At 40.9% G+C, this 15695-nt stretch overlaps 1 protein-coding gene across 1 annotated transcript in view; it reads right to left on the bottom strand.

The window, feature by feature from the left end:
• Window positions 1-928: 928 nt before the first annotated feature.
• The window catches only part of AFF3 (AF4/FMR2 family member 3), a 446656-nt gene continuing 431889 nt past the window's right edge, over window positions 929-15695 (bottom strand). The window contains 5 exon segments of the mRNA XM_038411042.2: window positions 929-7444; window positions 9045-9259; window positions 9434-9483; window positions 12143-12236; window positions 14499-14570. Coding sequence (XP_038266970.1) covers window positions 7305-7444; window positions 9045-9259; window positions 9434-9483; window positions 12143-12236; window positions 14499-14570 — 571 coding nt within the window. The 3' untranslated portion in view covers window positions 929-7304.

Here is a 15695-nt window from a genome sequence, read left to right as displayed (position 1 = left end):
TGCTAACTTCCTCCTGTGTGAAAGGTTTTTTTTCAAAGGTATCTTGGGGTGATGAGACCACAGTTGCAGGTAGAACGGAGCCACCTTAGGGGAAGCTATGAAAACTGATGTTGCTAAGAAAAGAAAGACTAATATGGTGGGATTATTTAGTGTGACCCAAATAACATGCAGAGCTATAGAGTCACATCAGTTTATAACCTCCTCTGCTTACTGAGGTTTGAGCAGTAATAGTGAGTCCATTGCTGAAGGACAAACTGGTGCAGAGAAATTCAAAGTCCATTTTAACTCTTTGGAGGAACAGATAGTTTGGTTCACCTTTTTTTGTCCTATTTACATTTGTGTGTGAGTTGGTATGGCCTGGTTTCTACTAAGATCAAACATAAATACTGCAAGAATGGCTGTCTTCATGCTATTTCTGATCCAAATGAAACCAGCAAGTAACACTAATAATACTCGGCATTTTTATATAGGGTGTAATTCACCCCATGCAAAGGCCCCACACAAGGCCTATGCACCACTGCAGCCCTATTTTAAGAGCTTTAAGGATTCCTATTTTGGGATTTAATTGATGCAAAGACCTTGGATTGGCCCCCTTCCCAGGAGTGAAATTCACTCATATGACTTACCATTTTACAATGATTTTTAGCACTTCTATAGCACCTTCCAGCTGAGGATTGCAAAGTGCTTTACAAAACATGAATAAATTATTAGCACCCCCATTTTACACATAGGGAAAGGGCAGCACTTTGCTCCCCTCTGTGCTCCTGCCCAGAAAGGAGCCTGTGCCCTTGGAGGAAATGCCACCTCTTGGGCACTCCCCCCATTCCCTTGATCCCACAAATGCCTTTTCAGGGGAGCTCTGTGCGGTTCAACCTCCACAGAGCTGGAAGGGGAGGGCGGCTGGATGGGTTCATCTGGGTTCGTCCCTGCTAGCCCTGTGGGGAAAAGCTGTGTAAGTTAATGAAATCCATGGTTACTTGCATTGCTTTCCCCTCTGGGCTGTGGACTCCTCCTTTAGGGATGGGTTTTGGTTCAGTCGCAGTAGGAAAGCCCCTGGAAACATGGGATCATCCAGGGGTTAGAAGCAGCTGCTCGGGTCAGATGGCAGAGTGGAGGCAAGGGGGTGATTTGGGAGATATTTGATATCCCCAGATGAAGGGGGTGGGGAGATACCTGACTCCTTCCTGGCGGACGAATAATGCTTTCTCGAGAGAATACTGTGTAGAAACTGCGGGGAGTTTCAGATCTCAGGTGGATTGTCCCGGTGTCTGGGGAAATAGGGATCTAAGTGACTTTCCCAAGAACTTAAAATGATCTTGAAAACAGTTTATTACAAGGTAACTAACAAATATCAAGTGTGAAATCCTGGCTCTTTTGAAAGAAATTGGAGTTTTACCCTAGTCTTCACTGGGTACGTTTACACAGCAGCGCTCCTCCCCCACCAGGTACAGGGGAGGGTCCCAGAGCCCAGGCTCCAGACTGAGCCAAAATGTCTACACTGCCCCATAATGTGAGCCCTGTGAGCCTGAGTCAGTTGACCTGGACTCTGAGACTTGCAGCTGTGGGGTTTTTTTTGTTTTTGTTTTGCTGTGTAGCTGTACTCAGTGAAGCCAGGATTTTACTCTGAGAATCTTGTGTTCTCACCAGCTTTCCAGATAGTTTTTCTGACCAAAGCAAAGAGGTTCATATGTTTAGATCAGCTTCAGATAAACATCCAGATGCTCTTCCGAATGGATTCAGATGAGGCTCACCCATTGCTATGCATGTTCCCACTCTTTAGTGCATAACCAGTGTACCAAGTAGTGTAATAATAATAATAATAATAATAATGATTCTGATCGTGCTCTGAGCTGGAACATATTTATAGTACGCAAGTCAGGTAATTCTCTCCATCTGAATAAGGAATCAGTTTGAGTACATGGTGTAAATGGTTACAAAAAGTTATCAAAAGGAAAGACATTTTAGATCTGTGCCAGCCATACTTCTATCATCATTGTAACAAATTAATTCAGTCATTGTTAAGTGTATGGTGCCAGCAATGTACAAGGAGATTTTATTATTTAGTCTGAGGGTTTTCCACTGAACTGGGAGAGGGGAGTGCTGCAATCATTATAAAAAAGCAACATTTCTTTTTGACGTATTAAGCGGATTATGAAAAGACCGGACATACTGTAGAAGGGAAATGTCGTTAATACAGCTTTGACCGAGAACCAGTGACCCTCCAGAAATTTTAGGAAAGTTAAAAAACACATGATTTTGACAAGATTTTTTTTAAAAATCTTTTAAAAAGATTAAGGAATTCAGTCACTATTCTTTACATAAAATTCAACCTCTTTTGTTTAAAACCACAATCATTTAATGTCACATCAGCAACCTAGCAGTGGCAGATGTAGTTAATCTAAATCAGTTTGCAAATTCCAATTTCATTTGGATTAAACACTGCGACTAAGTCACTCAATAGTATGCACTGTATAGGCATTAAGGCTGGTGTCTAGTAGTTTATCTACTCAAGAGACTTTAAGCACAGATTAGCCAGGTCTAAGTGTATGTCTTCTTTTAAAAAAAATATCCTGACATTTTAGTTATGCAGATTTGTATCAGAGCTGTGAAAATTGGTATTATGAAAGATATATGACTGCACCATTCACAAGGTGAGAGTCTTGCAAATTAATTAGCTGCACACATTACCTTGATAACAATTACTGCTCTTCTGAGGTGATATGACCATTCAGTGACAGGTACTCAATGATCAATGGGAGGCACTAGTAATATCCTTTGTGCTGACTGAACTTTTTCATGATTTAGATATAGAGTGTATAGATATGTGTGAATACGTACACTGAGGGCTTGATCCTTCACAGTGCAGGGGAAGACTGCTGCATGTGGAAGTAAAGGTAAAAAGTGATGAGCTGTACCAGGAGAGCAGGGAATCTGTTTCTGCATTAATGAGAATACTGCTTTCCAGGCTGCCAAGTTACTCCCAATAGCAGAAGTAAAGCTCAGACAAGGAGCACATAACTAAGCACCAGTGTTGCATGCTGAGGGATACGGCCAAGATCCTCCAAGATACTAGGCACTTAACTCCCATTGAAATAAATGGAAGTTAGGTGCCTAAATACCTTGGAGGATCTGGGCCTACACTGAGTACCATGTCTCTTCACATGCCCAACATCTGCCTACACCCCTTCCTGTTAAACCCTGTGAGATTTAGAATAAAGAAAGGGCTGTAGAAGGGGCTTGGGATTTACCGCCATACAAAATAGATGCCTTTGCTCAGTAGTCAACCATACTTGAACCTATACATATCCTCCACTCACCCTTGCACTCCCTGTGGCACATCTTACAGGATCAAGGCCAAAGTGTGTCTGAATATCTCATTGTCTTAGTGTTTGTGAACATCTCAGAGTATCTCAGGGCATTTTTAATGCAAAAAACCCCCAAATTGTATTTCCTTTGGGTCTACCTGTGGCACACTTTTAGCTGATAATATTCCAGTTGATTTCCCATGCCTGCATGTACTCGTCAGTTGGTAGACTAGCTGTCTGTCACATTAAGAAGTTTCTATTTTATACCAAACTTCTCCCTCCAGGCATAATTTTGCTTTTGAGCTGGATTTGTACAGGTTGACATCTTCACCTCTGAAATATTGAGATGGAATCTCTAATGCAAGAGAAGGGAGCCTTTATCATTCTTAGGGGACTTGAAACAATGAGTTAAAACAAACAAAACATGCCTTGCAAGTGGCAAGCAAAATAAGGACCGTCTCTAAGGGTCTGATCCTGCAGCGCGCTGAGAACCCTCAGCTGACACTGGAATGACTGGGACTACTTATATACTTAAAGTGATGCTTAGATTTAAGAGCTTTGCTGGGTCAGGTCCTGAGGCCGCACAGCCCTTTTCAGGATCAGGCCCCAAAGGAATGAGATGACATGTCTTTGGTTATCATGCCGTACCCATCTGTAGTTGTTTGAAGAGCAGCAATCGTGACCAAAAGCAACCTGTACAAAAGCAACGTGCCTGTGGTTGAACTGCATGCTCTAACCTCATCAAAATGCCCACCTGTAAGGAACATTGTGGACAGGAGGCCCAATTCTCTGTTGGTCTAAATGGGTGCAGCTCTATTGACTTCAGTGGAGTTTCTTCTGTTTACACGAGTTCAACGCAAGTGATTCCAGCACAAAACCTACAATCAATGTACCATTTCCATGGCACTTGATGGGTATTTTAGCTGGAATGATTCAGCATAAAAACAGCTTAAAAGAAAGGGCACAAATCTACAAGAAATCCTTAGTAGTCAGGAAACATGTTACAATAAGAGGACATTAACTCTTCCTGAATTTCTGTGAAATCGCTGTATATATTGCAGCCAAACAAGTTCCAGAAGAGCTCATAATTAATAAAAACTATCCCCAGTCGCAGCACAAGAGATGTGATTCAAAGTTCCTTACTTGAAACTCCAATGCCAAGTTAAAATCTGTGAAAGGCAAGCAATATATGTTGCTTCTAAGTTTAACTGGCATAAAATAGTGATAAGAATTCCGAAATACCAAAAAACCCCAAACCCAAACCCCACATCTGAGGACAAATGATAAAGCAACCACCAAAGAAAGCGGAAGCAAATTTAACAGGCATCCCACTTCTCTGGTTTGACAGAAATTCCCACACTGTTATCCTAACAGAACCAAATTACTCACAGTATTAAGAGGATTTAAATCACTTCTTCATCTAGGAAATCACTGGCCGACTTTCACAACCAGACATCAGACAGGTAATAATCAGCTAGGCACTGACCAAGTTACATTCCAACAACTGTAACTGAATGATTGGTATTTTTTCTGCAACATGCAACAAAGTGAAATCTGATGACATGACATTGAGTATGTCTGCAGTGCAGCAGGAGGTAATTTCCAGCTCAGATAGATGTACATGCACTAGCTTTGGTGGAGCTCGTACACCCAAAATAGCAGTGTAGCCATGGCAGTGTGGGCTAGCCGCCATTGCATTTACCTAGGGTCTTGGATGGGATTGCTGCCTCCCATTTTGCAGCTACACTGCTACATTTGGTGTGTTAGCCTAATCGAAGCTAGTGCATGCACATCTACCCAAACTGGACATTACACCTGCAGTGGCAGTGTAGACATACCCATTGTCTTACCGCAAATCTTTTAATGTGGTAACAAACTAAATTCAGTGGCGGAAAGCCCCCACTTCCAGGCAGCAGTGCCAGGCGGACAGGGCAGGGGTGAGGGAAGCACCCCATTCCCCTGCAGCCGCGCTGGGCACGGCAGCAGGGAAACCCCCTGCAAGCCCCGACCCCACTCCCTAGTGGCAGTGCCGGCAGTCAGGGCGGGTGTTCTGGCGAAGGAAACCCCAGGCCTTCAATCCTGGCAGAAGCCAGCTGGCCACAGGGTAGCCCCCAGCGCTCCCTGACCCCATTCCCGGCAGAAGCCGGGGGGTGGCAGGGAAAGTCCTGCTGCGGTCCCAGCACTGGAGGAGCTCTGCTACCTGCTCTGGCCTCAGGGCTGGGGAAGCTCTCACTCCTTGCTGTGGCCAGAGCGTCTCAAGTCTTGGGGCCACAGTGTGGGGGAGTGCAATGGGGAGACCCTGGATGGAATGGCAGGAGAGGGAGGTAAGGGTCATAAAGGGGTGGGGCTGTGGGTGGGGTCACATATGGAGGGAGCAGAATGGGGGTGGGAGCACAGGTGGAAGGGATGAGATGGGGCCCCCCACTTGCTCTGGCCCAGGGCCCCAGGAAAGTTTAATCCGCCTCTGGCTAAATTATTTGATGTTTGGTTTCTAATGCAACTCATCAGACATGTTGATATGTAACTTTTACTGGCAGATATTTTTGCACAAGCATCACACTAATATTGAGATAAAGCTGACTAGAAGGTAGCAATGAAGATGGTCATTCATTGATTCTTACTTGAGCAATGCAACTGAAGTTAATGTAGCTACTCGCATAAGTAAAGGCTAGAGTGCTGGGTGCAAAATAACCAATAAAATTACATTTCAGATGAAAACAATCAAATGTTTCCAGAGGAGTAAAAATGAAATTAACCAAGAACAAAAATCCACTAAATGCACACAACACATTAGTTATGAACTGGCCAGGGCCCCAGCTGATCGAAATTAAATTGCAATTACTTTAGGATTAATTCCCTTGGCACAAAAAACACAGCCTGTCAACAAGAGCTGAAAACACCCCATAAATCAAGAAACATTAAAGCCTAGTTGAGGATTATGCATGACGAGTGAGAGGATTATGATAGGAAACAGTGCTTAGTCTGGTGAGCAGCAAACCCAGCTTTCCAAGATAAAGAGAATTTCATGTAATGGCATGATACAGACTAGAAGAAACTGCAAATAAGCTACTTTAAGATGGAAAAGATATCAAAACCAGAGCTAGTAAGGTGAAGCCTCTCTGCACAAAGCAAACAAATGTCATCGATGTGTGTGTATGTGTGTGCACGTATATGCACATGTAATAAATGGACTTTCTTTGCTAACTGGGTTGCAGTTTACAGTATTTTTATGTTATCTTCTTGCCTGTAATGACAGTACACAATTTTCCAGAATCTCTTCTAGTTTCTTGTTATCAATACACCCATTTTTCTGGCTGTTTCCTCGATATTGTCCATTATAGTTGATAAGGAGGCTGAACAGGAGGTCAGGTAATTTCAAAAGCCGAGAAATAAAGAAACGAATGCAAGCTGTTGAAACTTATTGCACAAAAGTTAATGCTTTCTCGCTCCATATTTTTTCAGTCTACACAATTCATCCGTACATCTCAATCAGGAAATAAGAGGGAAATAAGAATACTGAAAGTTCTATGGAGCATCCAAACGGCCAGTCAGACTCTCATTGTCCCTAATTCAGGAAAGCACTTTAGTGCATGTTTAAGTTCTACTGAAGTCAATTGCATTTAAGCACATGCTTAAAGTTAAACACACATTTAAGTGCATTCCTGACTGGGAGCCATTGTGTTTATTGCACTTGGTTCAATTAACTCATGAGATTTTGGTTTCTGAGTTTTTCTAAGCACAGGTATAAGAAATATGTGTGTGTATTAAGACATCTGTGGTCAGTTCTGTCTGGAGTCTGACAATGTTTGGAGATTGCTATGGAACAATGCATTCTGGAGAGACATAGCTGCATATTATACATACACACATATATGTCTACACTCTGAAAAATGTTGTTCAACATTGAAGAAATATTCACCTTTGTTTGGATGCTATGGTTGATTATTTCTGTAGCACAGTGTCCAGAATAATTGAATTGTCCATGGGAGATTATGCAGTTCATTTGAATGGCACACAGTCTTTTGCGTGAGCACTATTCCGTACCCAGTGAAGTCCTTGTTGAGTGTACTGAACTAAATGCTCCATACTGCTGTGTAAGGTGACAGGTCCCATCAACGCATCCAACTCATTAAAAAACTCTAAGGAAAAAATATTAAGCGTTAGAATAATGAAAGAGATATTTGCTATTTATCACAATGTAGTAGCTAGTTTCTTTTACTAACTAAATCACACTGAACATTTTACTAAAATGGAAGTTTGGGGTGAATGAATGTCCTTAAGGCCCCGATGGTCCATGATCTGAGTGTTGCAACAATTTCATTTTCAAAATTAAACAGCTAATTCCTTGGTTCTTTCTTTCATTGACTCCCATTGATCCCGTGTGTAAAAGGATTTTTTGCCAATGGTGTCCTTATAAAGATAAAGAGACATAATTTGTAGTTCAAATGCACAAATTATCCTGACTGAAACACTTTTCAAAATGAGCGAGGCAAGGCCAAATCTTGAGGTTTTTACCCAGGCAACTCCTACTTAAACCATGAGGGAATTTTGCCTGAAGGGGGACTAAGTAAAAACTGAGGACCCCTAGGTCCTCTCTAAGTCTATATGTGGAGGAAAGTCTGCACTTGCAGATGAAGGGAGGGGTTCCTTTCCTCTGGCCTGGTCCAACCTTCATGTCACACAGGCCCCTTTGAACCTTCATCCCATGCAGCTCCATGAAGTTGGAGGAGGTGAGCAACAGAAGCTGCTTTATCTCCTCCCAATTCTCTCCCTAAAACTCATGGGGGACATAAGTGGAAATGAATTCAGCCTGCAGCCATATTATTATCTTCTGCTATAGCCCCCGCTCCACTGAAGGTGGAGTCTGGAGGAACTGACAGTTGGGGAGGTGCCTGGAGGCACTGCTCCTGCAAGAGCCATGCCGAGCAGGGGCCAGCTGGAGTTGGTAGTGTCAGATGGCATAGCATAGGCAAGGAGCATCCATGCTGCTTACCTAAGTCAGAGATAGGAGGTGAAGCTGTGTTACTCCCCCACCAACTTTAAACCCTGATTATACCAGTGTAAAACTGACGTACTCAGAGTAGAACTTGGCCTTGTATGTTTATCCTGGTGCCATGTAAATACACCAATGATCTAACTGTCCGTGCCAGAGCTAAAGTACAACAGTGGGACTTAAAACCACAAGTATTTATGCCGGGTCTGGATTCTCAGAGGGGAGGTGTCCTATGTGTCCACAGACATGTAAGTCCTACAATGAGTCCTATACGTTAATGCCTCAGTCAATACATGCAAAAATATGAGGTCATGTAGGAGTCATCACCAAAAGGGAATGTCATGTTGATTAGTTTTCTCGTGTAAAACAAGAACAAAAGACCAAAGAGATCCATTTCTGTAGCTCTGCCACAAAGTAGTGCAATACTGCTCAGGAGAAGGAGAATTAAATGAACTCAAAAGATCAATTTAATTCCTGTTTGACTACCAGATGTCTGTGAGTCTGTTCCTGGAAAAGGGTGAGAGTTGGACAGTCAAATAAAGGAGAAATTAGCGATATTTTGCCTCTTCTGAGTGGGAATGCTGACAAAACTGTTTTTGTTACCTTTTGGGACAGACCATGAATAGGCTAAAAGAATACACCTCTGTAATCCAGAAGGTAAGATCTTCCAGTAGGACCACTGTCATAGTAGGTCAATATATTGTCTTATTGGCATGTTTTTAAAGGACATGTGTTAGGTTATGCACCTCTATTTTCCTTGGCTAGATTGTCAGCCATCTCCCAGTAGTCATAGCTGTGCAGGATGCTGTTGGTGACACTGACGTGATTGGCTGTCATCTGATGAATACGCTGTGGAATGCTGATAGTGGAAGAGGGGGAAGGGGCACCGGTGCTCCCCTGGGATCCCACAGAGCTGACGGGAGAAGGGCTAGGAGACATGGGGGATGGAGTTCCTGTGCTCCTGAAACAGAACATTGATATATATAACTGTACATATATATGTAAAGGTGACATGAATTACATATATATATATATATGTAAAAGTGACATGAACCAACATGAAAATAACAGAACATAGCAAATGCCATTTCTCACTGCTATTCAGACATAGTTTCTGTGCGATGAGTGAACTTACTTTCCACTGGCACCCCATGGAGATGGAGCCTGGGCAGCTTTTGATGAATTCTGTAGAACGAACAAAAAACCGCATTTACAAACCTATAATTTAAACAGGACTGTGAAATGACATCGACAAAGAGAATGTAAAGATGGGGTGCAAAAAGCAGCAGTGATAAATATGAAAAGTGTATGCAGGTCTCATGATGCCATAAGTCAATTGGGCGAAATTCAGAGACGATACAGACGGTGATGTCAGGGAGACTGCCTTACATTCAATGTGAGGTGATGAGTCTTCCCTGAACTAGAGCCTGATTAAGCCATATGCGGGGATGAGTCATTCCTGTGTTAGGCTCCAGTCAATCCACAAACCAGGAGCTGGTCTTGTGACTCTCAGAGTGGGTATATAAGCCTCACAGGAGAAACAATAGCTTCATAGCTTGGAACTCTTCTTTGCCTGACAGTGGTGACAGACTCCACAGGCCTCAGCCTGCTCCAGTCCTAGAGTTACCCCAGTCTTGTCCCCAGTCCTGCTCCCATCCTGCTCTTACCTTGTTACAACACTGCTCTTGACTCCTGATTCTGGTTCTGACTCTTGGCTCCAACCCCCAGACCTGACTGTCCTTGCCTTGGTTTCAGACATTCATTTAGACTCAGCAAGATCTCTCAAAGCTACTTATGTCCATCCTGCTGATGTGTAAGGGAGTCTAAGAGCAGGTAATTTACACACGGAGGAGCTGCAAGAAGGTGGGAGACACTTACAACTTAAATTAAAATAGTCTCTGCCCTACTTAGTTTAGACTCTGTTAGACACCAGTATGATGAGGGAAGTTGCTCTCAGAAAGTGTAATTGAGTCTAACTTACGGCATCTTCTCCATTGCCGCTGATTCGCCTGTGGGCTTTGTTCTGCTTTCATGACCCGAACTGAATCTCTTATTTTCTCAAAAATCTTTAACTCCCAAATGTCTGTGACTTCTTAAAATTCTCTGCTTTATTAATTTTTTGAAAATGGAAATAAAAAGTTTAAAAGAAGATTTAAATATTTTTTTTCTAAAAGAAAAAGATACCAAATTTACACCAAAAATGTGTGTGACAAATTCTGATCTATTTTCTTATTTGACAATATATCTGAGAGTTTTTTAATGCAGTCAGCATGTCGTGTTAGATGATTCTGAAAGCTTTTAGGTACAAATATATGAAAGAAGTCTAGAATTGGCTTGTTTTCCACTGAAAAGATGACAAATGAGCAATTTTTCACTTTGCTTTCTAATGAGAATCTACAGAATTATTATACCAGCAGAAGCCCTGCAAAAAACTCCAAGCTTGTCTTGTATGATGCTTATGTTACTATAATAAAGAATAAATATCACCTTTGTTTTCTGTAGAAAGGTTTCTTTCTTCTGTTAAGAGACATTTCACATGGTTGTGAGACTGAATTTCCAATTTTTACTATGTGTTATTTGAATTGGTAGAAGTACAGTGTTACAATATTTATAGATTTTTTACCAATAGACTAAAGATGATTATTAGAGAAACACAAGTTTAATTAAATATTACTCAGAGTTTAGATCCAATTTTGAGGACATGTATTTCAATTTCATAGTAAAAGATTTGTCACCTTTCCTGCCTATTTTCATGGGTTTATAATTTGGTCATGAAAATTTGTGCCTCTACTTAAAGTTCATCATTAACAAAATATTTGTGCTGGGGAGTTTTTTCTATTTTATGTATAGGACGGGACAACCCCTGCCCCCTCCTTCCCAAAGAAAAAAACATACTAAAATACCCCAAACCAAATGACTATCTAGGGTACCCAAAGAGAATCAGGACTGCAGAGCATTTGTATCCTCACTGCTCTCTGATTTTATATCTCAGGATATAAAAACAAATGGAAGGGTAGAAGCAGCCACCAATTTTTGTTTTTTTTCAGAGAGGAATACAAAGATTATGTTTGTAGGCCAAATATTTGACCTACTCTGTTATAGTTATGGAATGTTTTGATTTCCAGATGTTTTTCCAATCAAATATTGCCACTTTAGAGAACATTTTAAATATCTAATGACTTCCTGTCATACTAAAAATAAAATAGTGCACTGCATTATGAGAGAGAGTGGAGAATTGAAGGGAATATCTGGGGAAAACAAGATAGGAAGTGGAGGCAAGCACAGGTGTGCCAAGTTGGTGGCAGGTATATATTCTGACCACAGATATACTTGCATGCACCTCCCACTGAAGCTAATGTGGACTCCAGCCCAATACCTTAGGGAAGAATTTATCCCTTTGCCTTTTCTTACACGCTGATGTCAATAAATAGGAATCCTACAAGTTATTCCAAATATGGAGCTAGCTCAAAGTCCCCAACCCATACGAAATCTACCTTGTGGTGCATCCTGAAGTGGATTCTGATTGTGAATACTGTAAAACTTATTCATTGCAGAGCACCATGAATCACACTGGACAATCAAGAAAAAAGAGAATGGGCTGCATGTGTCAGTTTCATCGCATGGTGAGTTGCTCTTCCTTCAGTAAGTTGTAAGTTTTGTATACTGAATACATGTGCTTTTGTGAATACAGAACGACAACCTGGAAATTAACGGCTTCCACTGATGCCTATGACAAAACTCCAGTGGGAGTAGGATTGGATCCAACAGGGCTACTCTTTTGGAGAAGATGCAGTAGCTCATATGATTATTAGCAATTTGAAAATGTAATATAGTATGAAAGTACCTTGAAATAATCAATAAGTGCTTTTGAATACTTTACAGCATGGTCTCTTTTGAGTCGGAACATTCTCCAGTACAGAAGTGCCAAACAGCGATAACTAGAGGAAACAGAAAGAAGACAACATGTAAAATGTGTTACAGCACCTTTAGAGCACAAAGGTGGCACCTAATCTTGGGGACATATGAGCCAGGAATAGACTAGTCAATGGAGTAGATAAGAGCTGTCTCAGGCCTATTCATGTTAGACAACTATGATCCCAAAGGAAGGACTCTTCAAACAGCTGGAAACTGTCAGGGAACAAAGATGCCCCTAACATGACCACATTTCCCTAATCACACGCCTTTCCTGAGGTAATGTAAAAGCTGCTAAGAAAACTCTATTCTGCCTGAGGATTCCTGTACAAAGAGCATGCTAAGCAGCGATAACTAGAACAAATGGGAAGCACAGGGGAGGATCTGGCCCATTGTCTCTACGGTTTCTGTAGAGAACCGTGCACCTTTATAGTACCATATAAATAAATAAGCAATAATAGTAATTAACAATAATTATACAGTCATAGAAATGTAGAGCTGGAAGACACCTTAAGAGGTCATCTAGTCCAGCCCCTTGCACTGAAGCAGGACCGAGTGCACCTAGATCATCCCTGTCAGGTGTTTGTTTAACCCGGTCTTAAAAACCTCCAATAACAGGGATCCCACAATCCTCCATTTGCAGGGATTCCACATAACACACATAACAACAATAACTGATAAATAAATAATACAAACAAAATGCTTGATCTTCTCCATCAGGTTTTTGTGTATTCACAAGATGGGGGATTGCTCAACAGTATGAAACACAACAAAAATCAGTAACACTTGTTTTCATTTGGTCACAGAGGCCAAGATTTTCAAAGGTTGTTGGTGTTTTGGATGCCCATTTTGAGATACCTTAGAGCATCCTGAATTTCGAAAGTGCTGTCTTCTCACCCTCTGATAATCTCACCTAATTAAGGTGCATTGTGCTGCCAAAAGTCAAATCAAAGCACTCAAAATCACTAGCCACTGTTGCAAATCTCAGCCAGGGTTGTTGTAATTCACTTTCATAGTGTTTTCCTTTTTTAGATCTGCAACCTTGAAAGTTTGAAATTTCCTCTTTTACCACTAGAGGACAGTCTTTTCTTAAGTTTCAGAGTCTTTTCTTAGGAGATCAGAATCAGATAAACTAGTTGTGTGGCAGTATGCCCAGTTTGCATTGTACAAAGCCAAAGGATACAATGGACTTACAGTCCTCATAATTCTCACTCTGCCACCTTCATAGGTTACAGTACATATGCAAATGATGTCAACTCATCTGCTATGTGGCAGACAATGAGTTAGGGTTGCTATGCAGTGCTGAAGGAGTGCTCTGCCTATTTTCCCTTGCTGTGACCTTTCTGCTTAAACAGATGCAGTGGCTTTATGAATTTGAATTAAATTCCACACACTAAAAAGCTATATCGGTTCTGGAAAACACTTTACAAAACCCAGAAATAGACGTGGTCAGCTATTTTTAAAAGCAATTTTTAGTCGTTTTCCCATTTAAGCATTTTTAAAACAATTATTGTTAATCTTACTTTGCACCCAATTGTGCATTAAAGCAGTGACAAAGGACATATATTTAATTAAAAATAGATCACTAAATAGTCTTTCTTTTTTATATAAAATGATAAATTAAGATTGTTTAATTTATAGATTCTAAATACACATTTAATTTGGATTTTTACAGAATAGATAAACTGTTGTAAAACCCATTTACTAAGAATCCATAACCATGTAATAGATATTGTACATGTTAACTATATAGTTGTGTAAAATTTAAATTTAATTTAAATAACATTATTATTAGTGTTCAGCAACTTTTTACAGAATCTAAGTAAAATGCATATATCTAGGAGTATTCATTCAAAGAGTTCATCCAAATTGTTTAATTATCAATATACTAACCCTTCATACAATATGAGTATAATTTATGATGATTGAACTTAAAATGTTATACACAGAAGAAATTACTGAGACGCTGTTACAAGGAAAGTACATCAGTCATAAAAATACAGACCATCAGGCACTTAAAAATTAATTACGCTGACATGCCATAGCTGACCTGTCACAGCCAATTAATCTGAATTGCTTATTTACAGAAACAGAACTCAGGCCAGGCACAGTAATACAGGGAAAAACAGATGACACTGGTCTAGATCTTCTTGGATCAGGAAGTGTTCTCTCTCTGTCAACAGACAACACAAAACCAAAGTCCTCTATCTGACTGCACTAAGCATTTGATTTTCAAGGACTGACTCACTGCATCAAAGAAGTCTTTGAGTAAATATTGATCTACTAACCATAATGCTGCTAGTTGTTTGTCCTCTGGAGTGGCATTAGGGCCTGCGTGGGTTTTTAGTCTCACAGCATACCTTAAATAAAAGGGGAAAAGCCAGCATTAAGGCCAGTGTGTGTTAACAGGAGACCACCTTACTGTTGGGTCACAACCTTATGGAGCTGTACTGATTTACACCAGTTGAGGACCTGCCACATTACGTTTATTCTTTCAGTTATCACAGATACATTTTGTGCTCTTCAGTTCATGCTGTCTCCCCCTCCCAGCCTAATTAATTCTCTTCAGTCAGCAGTAACTCCCTTGGAAATCCATACAATATTAAGGGGATCCGACTTTGGAGAGTTATTGCTCATTTGTTTGCCTTGTGTAGTCCTCCCAAAATATTCTCCAGACCTGTGGAACCCCAATTTTGCAGAGTTCATGCAAAAAGGCTTCCACAGAATTTGAAGGCAGAAGAGAACATATCATGGAGCCAGTGCTCTCCTCACACTGCAAATTTTGGGCTTGTCTCTCCAGTTTTGCTCCTCCAAGCACTGAGTAGCAGAGGGCAGCATGTGGCTCACAGCTATTTTGGTCCTACGACATTCAGTTCAAATTCTTCAAAGATCTACAGTAGTAGCATTGTTATTTCAAGAATGTATGTGCTATCCAGCCAAATCAATTCCTGGAAATCTCAACTTCTGGTTTAGCACCTGAGCAATGGACAAGATGAGTGCAACATACAATACCTCCGGGCTTGCTTCCAGAAGAATACATGTTCCCTGTAATTAGCTGATTGTATTTCATCTTTGTAATCAAACTCTAATTCTGACATCAGTGCAAATGCATTGTGTGCATGATAATCCACACCTTATTTCAATAAACACTTGTCCTGATAAACCAGTTACTTTTTTGGACTATACCTAGCAGGCAGCTCATAAACAATTTACTTTATAACTATGAAATCCTAGCTACATGCATAGATGGAGCTCTAAGCAAAATTCAGGGCCAGAGTCAGGACTGTAAATATACTGTAATTAGAGAAGACAAAGCGGACAAAGAAGGGCAATTGTGCTCATTGTGGTGGTGCAGGTCAGAGGAGGCAGGAATAAGTATAGAGAGCTTTATAATGGTGAGCAAAAGGTATTTTATCTTATGTCATTCCTTCTTGTCAGAGTCCGCTGGCTGAGCTGGCTTTATTGCGACTAAAAAGCGTAAGAAG

The sequence above is a fragment of the Dermochelys coriacea genome, chromosome 1 (assembly GCF_009764565.3).
Source record: "Dermochelys coriacea isolate rDerCor1 chromosome 1, rDerCor1.pri.v4, whole genome shotgun sequence".
In the NCBI taxonomy this organism is placed as follows: Eukaryota; Metazoa; Chordata; order Testudines; family Dermochelyidae; genus Dermochelys; species Dermochelys coriacea.
This window is presented reverse-complemented; position numbering and strand designations above follow the sequence as displayed.